Consider the following 13,866-nt stretch of genomic DNA (forward strand, 5'->3'; position numbering starts at 1 on the left):
ATATACACATAAATATTGTCGAGATGTCGTATATTAATTAGTGACAATTAACAAGTAAACATAAGGATATCTCAATGTGTGCCTTTCAAATGTGTTAAACAGTTCTGACTCTCACTGCAATTGCATTTTCATCCGAGTTTCTATACGCACCACAAGCAAGTTTGAAGGGCACCATGGTAAAATGGTCAAAAACAGTACAAGGTGGGAAGTACAACAGCTTGGCTTTGTATCAAAAGCTTGCTAAATACACATGCAAACCTTAATTGGACGAGACAAGCTCAGTCTCCTTTTCAGGGAATTTTGAAGAGACTCTGGGAAATCATTGCTAAATCAAGTAAACTATGAGTAGCTTAGACAGGTTGAAGGAAGAAGAAAGAAAAATAGTTTCACAAAAGATCACATAACTCCAGAAAACAACCTTTTCAGCACCTAACGGTGAACTTTTCATTACTGAACAAACATTACTTTACACTCTTTTTCAAGACACTGCTCTGCATGGTACCTTCTAAACATAAACAGTAACTGCAGATAGATGCTCAGAGCAAGAGCAGTGCTTGGTGGATGAAAAATTCCTCAATCCATGGCCAGGCACTTCCAATTAATCTGATGGATTAGAACGCAGGAGTTCCATCCATTAGTGTGCAGAGCGTGGAGTGTGTAGGACTCGGTGTATGTAGGCTTTGTATGTCTATATTGAAAACCAGTAAGTAAATGCGTGTCTGTAAATTAGAATGTTTTAGGGAGCTTTGTCTGAGTGAAAGGAAGTGTGTGTGATCGTTAGAAAGACTTAAAGCATCATGGTGGTCTGGAAGTAAAAGCAGCCACAGCTTGTTAAGCTAACATTGATCCGAATAGATGCTAACCAAACACTCACCTTCTACAAATCTCTATCTCTACCATAATCAAACACACAGGTTACCTACACCCAGCAACTCAGCCGCCTGTGAAAAAGCTCATGATGTCTTGTAAATGTGGTTTGATGTTAAACTTTGTGCAAATATACTATTTTACATGCATTTGAATAACACTAAAAAAACGGCCAAACAAACAACACATCTCACCACAATCTATAAGTGTTGAAATTGATCCTGTAATTCAGGGGTATTCAACTAAAATTCACCAAGGTCCAGTTAGAGAACATTTCCTCCAGCAAAGGTCTGGAACATCAAAATGTCTAACTGGCGTTATGAATGAGTGTGATATACTGTATATTAGCTGTGACCTAGTAACTGTATCAACGTCTGCATGTAATCAACAACTGACTGTCATCAAACAAACAAAATACAATTTAAAAAAAACAATATTTATTGTCACTTGATCTATGCAGATATACAGTATAATACTGTAGCTATTTTTTTATATTCCACTCGGGCTGCATTTTAAAATAAAATAGAAAAAACAAAATAAAATAGCTTTTGAAAATGAGTGCATCTTAAAAGTGCTTAATTTTATAGGCAGTGGCAAAGTCCATAGGGACTTGGCCTGGGAACTGGAAGGTCACCAGTTCAAGTCCAAGAAAGACCAAGTGCTACTGAGATGTCCCTGGGCAAGGCACCGTTCCCTACACTGCTCCCCGGGCGCCATACATATGGCAGCCCACTGCTCCTAACACTAGGAGAGGTCAAATGCAGAATGTAAAATGTCCCCTCTGTGGGACTATTAAGGGTTCCTCCTTCTTCTTCTTAGAAAGATTAAATAAAGTGCAGCAGCAGCTTGATTTTCCCTTTTTCGTTGTTAACCGTTTCAGATCTTGACTTAACAGTTTCAGCCAATTATATAACATATCAGTCCGAACACACCATAACAATTGAACAGTTTTAAGGTTTGTCTTTCTTTCCCTCTTATATTCCACTCCCTCACTGACTGTCTTTAGTTCAGTGAGAGTACTGAGCTCTAGCCTGTTTGGCCAGGATTTTAAATCGGGGCTGAAATGGTGTCAGGGCCATTGTCATACACATGTGAAGGTGCTCATTGGTGCTCCACTCACCGCCTTCTCTCTCTGTCTCCCGCTAACTCGTCTCTCCACTCACTCTTCTCTCCCGCTAACTTGTCTCTTCTTCTCGTGTTTATCTCCCTGTATCGCTCACTCGTCTCTTTCACCCCCTGAAGGCGCCGGTTAAAATGGAATTGCCCCATCAAAATGAAAATCCCTTATTAATGTATTGATTATAGGTCCGGGTCCGTATAGATTGGCGTCAGGGTCTGAACCCGGACCGCGGTCCGCCTGTTAGTGAACTATGCTGTAAATTATACATTTACTAGAGCATGTCCCACCGCTAATCTAACAATGTATTTGAAGACTACAGGAATGGGGGCCTCATAATGACTATGTCTATTTAAAGATATTGTGCTTCCTAGAGAGGAAGCTACAGTAAGTTAATTTCAAATTATGCAAAGTTGAAAGAGGAAGAAAAGGTCAAAACAAACACCTGATTTGAACTTGATAGATACAGAACAGTGTTTTACAGAAGGTGTAATCCCTCTCTCATGTCTCACTCTGAGTCATAAAACAGCACAAAACTAACTTTTGAGGCTGACCTTTAATGTACCCAGTCTGGAAATATATTAACATTATCCCAGGGAGCTTGCAAATTGCTGAAACCCAAATTGTTGTTTATTGTAAAGGGTTGTGATATCCTATGGCCAGCATAATTTAATGAATTTTAAGAGGTATATAATACTCTTAAAACTCTCAAAAATGGCAGCGGGACAGTGAATGTGGGATCCATTCAAAATAAAACAGTGCCGATGTTCATACAAATTAAGAAACTAGCCAGATGTACCGGTACTGTTTAGCTCAATGCTGTGTTTCTAATAGTTCCTTTGTGATGTAGTTTTATTGCCCAGCATGCTGACACACACTTTTTTCCCTCCTTTTAAATACACTCACTTTGGAGTACGTTCATACATTTACGCAGATTCATGCTGTGGAGCTGTCAAGTACAACTTTAATCCGCTACCGGTCCAATTAATCTGATGGATTCGCTTTTTAAGAGAAGCGTGTCTGCAAATGAGCTCGAAACATCCACTCCGTTTGTCTTTAAATAAATGAATGGTGTATATGTATACAATATCAGACTGACTGGTCTGATTTTGCATGGTCAGTTTACTCAACAATGTATTGATACATGTCATCACTTATGGCCACAATCAATTGCTATGCTGGGCATTTTTTGGCAAAGACAAAAATCACTGTATAAACATGCTGCATTCTGGGTATAATTTGAATTCCATACACATTTTTACTCAACACATCCCTTGGTATAAGACTTATTTAAAATTCACTGAACTACTCACACAAAGCAACATTTATGCAAAATGTAAAATCAGTGATGAGATTATTCCTCCAGAGGGTCTTAAGAATATAAACGTTAAAAGGTTAGCTCGATCAAAAATCTAAATATCAATGTTAGAACTAAAAAAAAAAAGGTCTAGACCTTTACCAAACACCTCTCCTGAGGATCATTTATTTAGTAAGGATTTTATTAGTATGCACTTAGATCAAGATGTATGAAACAACATTTACCTTCCTTCCAATTCAAGAACGTAGCTGTGAAACATATTCTGTGTGTGTGTGTGTGTGTGTGTGTGTGTGTGTGTGTGTGTGTGTGTGTGTGTGTGTGTGTGTGTGTGTGTGTGTGTGTGTGTGTGTGTTCATATACTAATTTGAATACATTGACATTAGAAAGCCTTGTTTATACAAGAACTGCATATAACAGCCCATTTGTCAGACTTTAAAGCAAATTAGGTTTCTAAACCAATGCAGCCATATATTACGCATTGACATATTCACATGCATACACACTGATAAAGGTCAATGTCATTTCACGTTTGTTAGATCCTACTGTGCATTAAAGAAAAACCTCAATGGCAGGAACGTCAGTACCGATAAAGTTGTAATAGTTGGCATCAATGGCAAGTTACATGAACACTGATAACACAACGTACATAAGTAATTTGACCCACCTTCTATTGCCTTGCCCATTCTCTCACTAAAACCAAACTGCAGTTGTGCTAGCTGTAAATAGCAGCAGGCCAGATAACCTTTAAAAATAGCTGTATTCATCCTTTTCCATCCTGTATCCGTGTGTGTGTATATTGTGTGTTGATTGTGTGTTTTGTTTGTTAAAGATCAGGAGTCACTCAGACAGGAAGAGGGATAAATGAAAAGTCAACAAAGCAGAAAGAACAGAGAGCAGAAAGAGTAGGTAGCAGAGAAAAAGAGAGATGGAGTGGAAATATCTACTTCACTTATAGAAAGAAAGGATAGGTATGACTGTGTGCCGTGTGGCGAATGGGTATAATAATGGGTGATCTAGTAAGTGAACCTTGCAAGGTACTCTGGGTAGGAGTGCTGGCACCAATACCTGCAACTTCAAATGAGAGCAGGAGTGTGAAAGAGAAACTACAGGAGAGAACAACTCTTTGCAGGATGATAGAGCTAAAGTGAAACAAAAAACCAAAGCCTAGCACTGATGCGTGATAGAGCAAAGTTATGATCCAAATGCAAATGTAAAAAAAAATTAAGTGAGCTGGCAAAAAAAACAATTCATTATATTTGATTGATAGCTACTGCAGAATTTGATATAATAAAAAACATAAACATGCTGCAACACACCAATGATTTAATGTTTAACTAACCAGATCTGAGAGCATATGGAGGGAGATTTATCCAGAACAGCAGAGGGACTATGGGCAGGTTCATTGAGCCCTTCATTTGAACAAATATGGTAGTTTATTTTAAGGATTCAGGTGATGCTTTAAAAACTCATTATCTACACACTGTTTATGCAGTTCAATGTTTACGCACTCCACAGAGAGTTCACTTTAATTACCCAAGAGCCAATTTAAGCCATTTAAATTTCATTTCTTTAAACATGCCAGTCATTAAAATGAAGTGACTCATCATTTCCTCTACAGACTAGTTTTATTTTTCAGGGATATGCAGTAGATTTTATGAAGAAGCGGTGTGCTGTTTAAAAAAAAAAAAAGAACAGACTCGCAGCTTTGGACGAGGACAACTGCTGGCTCGATCCACAGGATAATATTTACCACTGGCCCACAGGGTCGATACATTTTTTTCAAATACGAGTGTTTGGTTTTTATTAAGGAACTGGATTTTTCAAGAATCATCAAAGTCAACTCTGAACTAGGAATGTACGCCGTTGTAGAACTATTGTCCCATTACAAACAGAGATAACCAGCTTGCTAAGCGACAGTCAGCTAGACAAGAGAGCTTTTTTCTCTCTTCAGCAACAATTTATAATGTAGGTTAATAATGAACAACCCTGAGAACAAAATGCCAAAAGGAGTAAAAGGGCTGTTGTGACTGATGGGCTAGTGTGTTACCTGTAATCTCCCCATCTATTATGTCTTTTGTTTTGGGACCAATCTGCTCTCATGTTCTCTTTCTTTGTCTCTCACCTCCAGGACATATTTGTTTAATATGTGGTTTGTATTTACAGTTTCTAGTTCAAAACAATAGTTACAATAATTTTGTGTGTCTGTGAATGTAACCATGGAGTTAAAGAGGGAGGGTCTGGTTTAAAATGCTATTCCAGCCTAACAGACCAGTTATTTCACTGCTTCACTATTATATTCCATTTGTTCTGTATTGGCTCAAAACAGCAAGAAATCTATTTCCCAATAAAATGCATTTATTCACACTCTCTCTCTCTCTCTCTTTCTTGCAAACACACACCGGTGTGCAGGCAAGGCAAAACACAAAGCCGCACTCACACTTGCTAACACACACTGATTCTGCAAGTCAAAAGTCATCAATTTGCAAAGAGCCAATGAGAGGAGATGAGGAGGAGATTCTTTGAAATATGAAAGGTAAGCAGTAATGTCGACACGGCTGCTGCCAACAGCTGCCATAAGCCATCAACCAAATCATGTGAAATCAGCTGGAAATACTGAAATGTCATCAGTCAATAGTGTGATCATAGTGCAAAAAAAAAAGCTAGCTTAAATACTTAAAAATAGCACCCCTTTTGTTTCCCCAAGATTCCCTTTCTGTCAGGCTGAGATAGTTAATAATAGAACAACACTTTTATCATTCAATCCCTCCTACAAACCCAAGCGCCTCGAAATCCAGTCAGCTGTGTGTGTGTGTGTGTGTGTGTGTGTGTGTGTGTGTGTGTGTGTGTGTGTGTGTGTGTGTGTGTGTGTGTGTGTGTGTGTGTGAATTTTTAATTGTTTTCCCGTTTGTGATAGTTGCTGTTTGCAGTATTCTGAAAGGGTTTGTCAAACTATTTGAGTTGGGCTAAAGTGTGTGCGCCCGTTTGTAATGATACCTGTGTAAAAGCTTATGTTTGGGGGAGTGTGTTCATTATTAAGCACAACTCAGTATGAATGTGTGTGTGAGTGTGAGTGTGAGTGTGAGTGTGAGTGTGAGTGTGTGTGTGTGTGTGTCTGTGTGGCTCTGAGCAAAATTGGGCAAGCAGTATTTTCTTGGCTGCACAGTAAGACGCTCACTACAATTTCATCTGCTTGGTCGTTCCATTCGTCAGTTGACAAATCCTTTCAATATAGTCTACCTGGCCTGGCTCTCTCATCATTTTAAAGGAATTACACTGTGTGGGGAGAGAGGGAGGGAGAGGAGAGTGGAAGATTAGACGGGGAGGTGAGAGGAAGTAACACGAAAGGAGGAGGGAAGTAGAACAGGAAAAAGATAAGGCAGGTATCTTTTCTAAATCATCTAGCCAATTCAACCCATTCGCTATTGGAGTGGAAAAAGAGGGATTTAAAAGGGTGGAGGACGTAGGTGGAAACTGTGTGAAGGGACAGCAGAAATAAGAGAGAAAGGAGGGCCATTTGCACCATATCTAATGACCTTATCTCTGCAGCTTCTTTTTCACTAGAAAATAGCAATGTAGCATGGAAGATAAAGAAAATGTCAAAGCTCTATTATCAATGAGGATCCTGCTGTTAAAGAGGGATGATTAAGGTGAGGCTTTAGGGGGACTTAATAGCAGGTAATACCCTTATGGCACCGGCTCTCTATAGGTTTTTTGTATTAGGTTCATATACATGAGGTGGTCCCTTTATAATTTAACCTTTACAATGTAATACAACAGCTCCGCCATATCTGATATCTTTAAAAAGCTCATACTGTTCAGTTTTCGTTAACGTTTTTGGAAGGTACATATTTGATAGTATTTGACTGACAGGTATATAAAGTGGACACTGAAGGAATATCACTTAATATTTAAACTCATCTTATGTGGGAGGGAGTGACTTCTACACTGTCCATTTTGATGTTTCATTGCAGTATGAAACCATATGACTGTGTGAATATGCTTTTTGTCTACTTTTCTTTTACTTCCCACTTGCCTACATTGCCTTTTACCAAGACGAAAGTATTAAAATAGTTCATAACATATACAGCAAAAGGGAGTGTAAACTTACAGTGGGGAGATTTTATGAGACACATAAGAGCTTGGTTGTGAAGTTGGTGACTTTTGTTATTTTGACTTCCAAGGTGCACAACTGAATGTTTGTAGGCGTCACTGATGACACATTTTTTTGGGTAAAAAAAACAACAAAATGCAGTATTTTTTTACGTAAATAAATGAAGAATTAGCTAAATTAATGCGATGCATTTTAATAATAATTTGCAAAACTTTTCTTTTGATACAGTCAACCAAAGAGTATAAAAGCCCTACATTTTATAGTTATCGCCTCCAAGCCTCAACAGGGCATATTATGGTCCCATAATGCAGCTCTGAAGCATTTTAGCTCCTATCTTGTATAATTTGTTTTTCTGTATGCTCAGTAATAAATCATTTATGACCCGGGCACCTTTGCATTTGAATCAGATACCTATGGCTACTGTTCCCAACAGTTAGGGATTTAATTTCAGTCTGTATCTAAAATGCTGTTTCAACACTTCAACTATGTCAAAAGCTTTAATGCTGCCCTCATCGTTCTGCTCAGCTCGTATTAAGCCAAGAACAACAGCAGAAGAGAGGAAAAAAACTAGAAAGCAGGAAGAGTGTTTCACACTAGCTGACTGCCCTTCATTCTTATGAACACTGCTGTATAAGATGATATGATGACTGACATATGTCAGAGAAGGGAAGGGAGGGCATACAGAATAGCAAGCAGTTGGAGGGAAATAAGGAAGGAGGAATTAACTGATGAGCTGAGAGAAGGAAACAACATGACTTCCTAAGATATATTGTGAAGAGTGATAGGTATTCTTTGTGCAATTGTAAAATATGACAATAGTCAAAGACTGAAAAAGTGAAGCCTCTGTGTCATGTGTGAAATTCCATGCGTTTTTTAAATAATTTAGTATTTTTTTTTGTATTTCTTTCTTCAACAAAAGTAGCATTTATCTTGGTACATAGTTGTCCTGAAAGTAAAAAATAGCGCTTCAGAGGCAAGTCAGTGGCAAAGAGGGGGTAGTGGAGAGATAGGGAAATCAGAGTGGAAGAAAAAGATGGGGTGACAGCCGGGAGATGCAGCTGAGAGCTACGTGGGATGAGGGTGTAACCTATTTGTTGTCAAACTGACTGAAAAATGAGAGTCAACCGAGCCTGAGCAATAGAGTGACTTTTAAACAGAACATGAGAGCAGGAGCATGCTGTAAGGAATAAAGGATGGAAGGGGGCAAGGGAAGTTGTGATGTTTTTTTTTTAAGGGTCTTTTCTTTTGATTGTAAGGCAGTGTGTTTTTGCACTTCCCTCGTTGTTGTGTTCGAGGGTGTTCTTTAGCAGTGCTGGCTACAGGGAATACCAATCTCTTTCAGTCCCTGCATGAGTTGAATTGACTTTTTTCGTACACCAACAACACTGCTTTGTATACTTTGGGTCTGTGACCTCATGCAAAACTCAGTGTGGAAGGGTGTGTGTGGCATGTGTGTCACGTATCAGACCACATAATGTTGGCGACACACAATCAAGTTTTTAAGGCAAATTTCCCTCACTTTATTCCTCTCTCACACCGCCCTTATTTTCTCAGGTTTATTGTTATTTTAATTTCACACTCGAATGAACAAACTTGAATGATGACCAGCAAACTCTGCAAACGCAGTGTGTGTGTGTGTGTGTGTGTGTGTGTGTGTGTGTGTGTGTGTGTGTGTGTGTGTGTGTGTGTGTGTGTGTGTGTGTGTGGAGTGTCAGATATTGGTAATATGTAACACTCCAATAAGTGCTCAAAAAACAGAGGGATGGAAAGAAAGAAAGAAAGAAAAAGAACTCTGAGGATCAACAGTACTGCCTCCCTGTTCTCACTGTTTTTGTTGACGTGTGTGTGTGTGTGTGCGTGTCTCCCCAGCTGGAGAGCAACAGAAACTTTTATCTGCCCTCTACCCCCTCCTGTCTGCTTGGTCCAAGAGGACTCTGACTTGTCTCTAAGGTGACACACCCACACCCACACCCACACCCACACCCACACCCACACCCACACCCACACCCACACACACACACACACACACACACACACACACACACACACACACACACACACACACACACACACACACACACACACACACACACACACACACACACACACACACACACTCTGGGCCAACAGCTTTACGTATGTTCCTTCCATTGATCCAATACCCACCACAATGTAAATCTGATTTGTCCTAACCCGATAATAATATTGTTGTATGCGCTAAAACACATGTAGAAAAAGAATACATACCACTTGTCCATTCTGGGGATTTTTGTGGGCGTAGGGAGGACCTCGTATGTGGTTCCACATCTGACCGGATGTCATTGCAAACACTACACACTAATACAGAGAGATAGAGAGGGAGAGGTTGAGAAAGAGTGTGGAAAAATAAAACATAATTAGCATGGGAGTAGCAGTATAATTATTCAGATTTTTAACTGAGTTTCTGAAATGTATCAATCTCAACATGGCTCTGAGACTAAATACTTAAGTGTTGTTAAAACATGAAGAACATTTTACTGATGAGTTGAGATCAATCCACTCAATATGTTCCCAGAGCAGTTTCACTTGACTTACAGAACGTCTCGTGAAGGTGCACATTTTTGGCAGGGCACATATTTAACTTCTCGCAGTGGATTCAAATGTTCCCACCTTAAAAATACTGTTTCTGTGTTTCGTATTTGTGTGTCATACCAGTGCAGCCATAGCCCATCCAGTCTTGTTGTATATGAATTCCAAGTTGTTCCTTCTCAGATACAGCAGACCTCCTACCAGAGACACTAACAGAGCCAGAGCAATAGTCCCTGAATAGTTAGGGGGTCGGAAGACACGGATCTGAGAGGACGGGGACAGAGAGAGAGACAGAGAATAAATAAATTGGTTGAAACACCCAATGCATTGAAAATTGTTAAGTTAACATTCTTTATTCTTGCTTTGTTATTTTGAAACAACACGTTTCTTGGTCACAACTAATACAAAAAGTCATTCTGTATTAGTCTAGTGAGTGAGTGAGTGAGTGAGTGAGTGAGTGAGTGAGTGAGTGAGTGAGTGAGTGAGTGAGTGAGTGAGTGAGTGAGTGAGTGAGTGAGTGAGTGAGTGAGTGAGTGAGTGAGTGAGTGAGTGAGTGAGTGAAAAGAGAAAATGGTTGTATTTTTTCAACATGACTCGGCATTCAACAGAGTAATGAAAAATATGGTACAAGGCACGAACGAAGATACAGTTGAAAAGAACATTCCTGAATTTACAATAAGGTCAAAATTACAGTTATTTCACCTTGGAGAATAGTTATAGGGTTTAAACAAGTCATGATTCTATTTTTAATTGTTTTTACGAATGATTTCAAAAGCCCAAACTATCCCCAAATTGGACTGTGTCTAATCAGTGGAAAGTTGCGGCACATTAGGGAACAACAATTTAAGGAAGATTACAAATAATGATATTGAAAAACGATTAAAAAAAACGGATCTTCTCAGGATTTGAAGTTTATTTTGGAGTCTTTTATTTTGGAACTTCCGTTTGGTTTTTATCTGGCCATCTTTCTGTCTGTGTGTGTATGTGTTAGAGTGCGTGTTTGTGGCCATGAAGCCAAACTGACAACATGCTGTGTGTGCTATTAACAGATGCAAGGGTAAAATGTTCCAATAGGCGCGCGTGTGTTACAAACACAGATTATATTTGTGAAAATGTGTCTACCATCTGCTGCTGCTAAGTGTTATTGAATTAAAATCTCAATATGCATAATTCAGGGAGAAGGATAATAGATTTGGTTTGAGGCTCTGGCACAAGTCTCCAGTCTAGCATGCGTGCTGATACTGTGTGTATGAAAAAAATAAAGGTCATCAGACATGTAAAGATGAATCTCTTCCGAAGATACTATACGAAGTACATGCAGTGGCACCAATGACATACGTATGACCTTAACTTGTATTATTTATTTATTATGTATTATTTTCAAAGTAACACAATGTACTATTAGTTACCATTTTGCTTAATTGTAGATGAAAAACATTTAAAGATACATTGAACCCCAATAATGTGTATGGCAGCATGGAGTCATTTATGTCAGTTTTTATCAAAGAACAGAACATAAAAGACCAACAAGAGGATGGTACTTCATCACAACACAACAGCACAAGCGCTTACGCATTCCACTTATTGTCACATTTGGACTCTGAACGTGAACACTGACTCCTCCACACAATTTCATGAACATTCCTCAATCAAACCAAGGTATTCAATTCAAAACTTTTTCATCAAATATCTGTCCCTGCTTTTCCTTTTCTGTTCTGTTCATACTTCATGCTGTTAAGTCACATTGCAGTGCCTGAAAGCTAGCACTTAGTGTAAGTGCTCCCAATGACCTTCACTGAATGGCAGCTTTTTGAATCTAGATCCATGAACCGCATGTCAGCAGCATGCTTGGACTCTGTCTGCCGGTACTTGGCTGACAGGTTGTTCACGGAAAAGAAACTACGTTTGGAGTGGTTTGTTAATAGAGTACTCCCCCAATTTAGCATGGCACTCCAATAACATGCAGCAGTATTTCACAAGGCTTGTAAACAAACTTTGATCTCAGGACTTGGTGGAGTTAAGGCTGAAGTAAATGCTGTCAATCAAATTTTGTTATGGACAACCTTTCTGAGACCGCTCTAAAAAGTAGGTCTCTAACCACCTCTTAGCTAAATCTGATATGGTGTCAGAGGGAAGCAAAACCATCCCAATATTTTTCCTTCAAGTATTTTAACAAGTGAGGTCTTCCTTCAAATGAAACAATTTATTTTATACAATTTAAAGAATATTTCTGAGATCCAAATAGTATGCATAACTATATGCATATATATGATGTGTGCGGTACCTGAACATCTGTGCGGTCTGCAATCCACTTGGCCAGCTGCTCTGAAGCAAATCCAATCCTTTGCAGGTCAAAAGTATCAGCTCTCTTGGGCTTTCCCTTCGCCGGGAAATGCATGAAGGTTGGAGCGCTGTTCATGTTCAACTACAGAGAAAAGGGCAAAAGAAGGGTGGGTTATGTCAAGTTAATGTCATCTCTGACTTGTCAAATATATTAGTTAGCATATCATCAGCAGTCAGATTATCTGAATGATCAGATTCAAGTCTTCTAGGTCTACCTCTTTAGAGTTCACTTTAGCATCATATGTCTCAAAGTTCTCAGTCTCTATCATTAATCACAACTCTGTTAATATTTACCTGATTTTTTGTGGTTGGCTTTGCATTTTTTAGTTAATCCAAACAATTTGAAGCTTTGTTTGATTAGCCATGCTCTTAGTGTAGAAGTTCAACAACTGGGTCTGATATTGTGTATGTGTAGATGCAAACAAATGTCCCTGAACACAAATACAAAAATCTGCATTCATGCATGGAAATGATAGTGAACAAAAGGATGTGAATGTAATTAACTTTAAAAAAAACTTCACTAGAATAATTGTATGAGAAGAATAGATGTGGATAGAATCGTGTAAAGAAAATAACATTGAGGGAAGGTATGACGGAATGAATCATCAATTAAACCAAAACAAGAAAAGAGAACAACATCTTGCACAACAGCAAGTAGGAACAAAAATGTGTTAAGGACCATATGAATACGGTTTAAATGTCAGGTTTCCTGGACTAATTTGTCTAAAATAGATAAAAGAATAAGGAAACCAGGCCATTTCTAACAGAGGACTGCTATTTAAAGTTCTGAGAGTATAACATAAAAAAAGGCCAACTGGAAATTTACCTTTGTGTTATTCTGTGTTTTAGGCAAAAGTGCTTTCAGACAGGAGCTATTTGCTGGTGCTGGACGATTTTTTAACTCATCTTGCATCCCTTATATATTAGAAAACCACACCAGAGGGAAACACACAAGAACAAAGTTTTGTAGTAACAGCAATATCACTGAAGTGAATTAGCTCTGATACCAAAGGGCGAAGACATAGAATGATTTTTATTCTTTGTTATATATTTGTTTCTCTTTTTTGTGCCCAGCCATTGTCTCCAACACAATGCAGTATGTACCTACATACTGTATCCACAGTAGACCATTAAAATGACAGCACACTAGAGCATGCAATTTGTGTCTGCTTGTCTATCCTTAAAAGCCTGCCATTGGATCATAAGATAATAAATAAAATGGTGATATTCTGTGATATTTAACACTGTTGAAAGGAATACTCATGTCTTCTAATTAGGTGGGTGTTGACTCAGTCAATCATATTTTATTATAGTGGACCACAGTACAATTATTAGGGGAACAATAAATGATAGTTTATTGCACAGCAGAACTACAAAGAAACACAATATTATTATTGACTGATTGTTGAAGCCAGTGACTGATGACACGTTATAGGCGACATAGGTTACAGCTCTATTAAAGATAACAAGTTGGAGCTGTACAAAAATAAGCATTTGTATTTATTGAAAAAGCAGAGTATTAACCACATTTAAACTCTGAGG

At 38.6% G+C, this 13,866-nt stretch overlaps 1 protein-coding gene across 1 annotated transcript in view; it reads right to left on the reverse strand.

Annotated features, from left to right (window-relative positions):
• tusc3 (tumor suppressor candidate 3) overlaps positions 1-13,866 on the reverse strand; it is a 59,447-nt gene that overhangs the window by 14,719 nt on the left and 30,862 nt on the right. The window contains exons 4-6 of the mRNA XM_063884258.1: positions 12,266-12,406; positions 10,105-10,245; positions 9,661-9,750 (exon numbers count right to left, since the gene is read on the reverse strand). Of these exons, the coding sequence (XP_063740328.1) occupies positions 9,661-9,750; positions 10,105-10,245; positions 12,266-12,406 (372 nt within the window). The remainder of the gene's footprint in view (positions 1-9,660; positions 9,751-10,104; positions 10,246-12,265; positions 12,407-13,866) is intronic.

This window comes from Eleginops maclovinus, chromosome 5, assembly GCF_036324505.1.
Source record: "Eleginops maclovinus isolate JMC-PN-2008 ecotype Puerto Natales chromosome 5, JC_Emac_rtc_rv5, whole genome shotgun sequence".
Taxonomy (NCBI): Eukaryota; Metazoa; Chordata; class Actinopteri; order Perciformes; family Eleginopidae; genus Eleginops; species Eleginops maclovinus.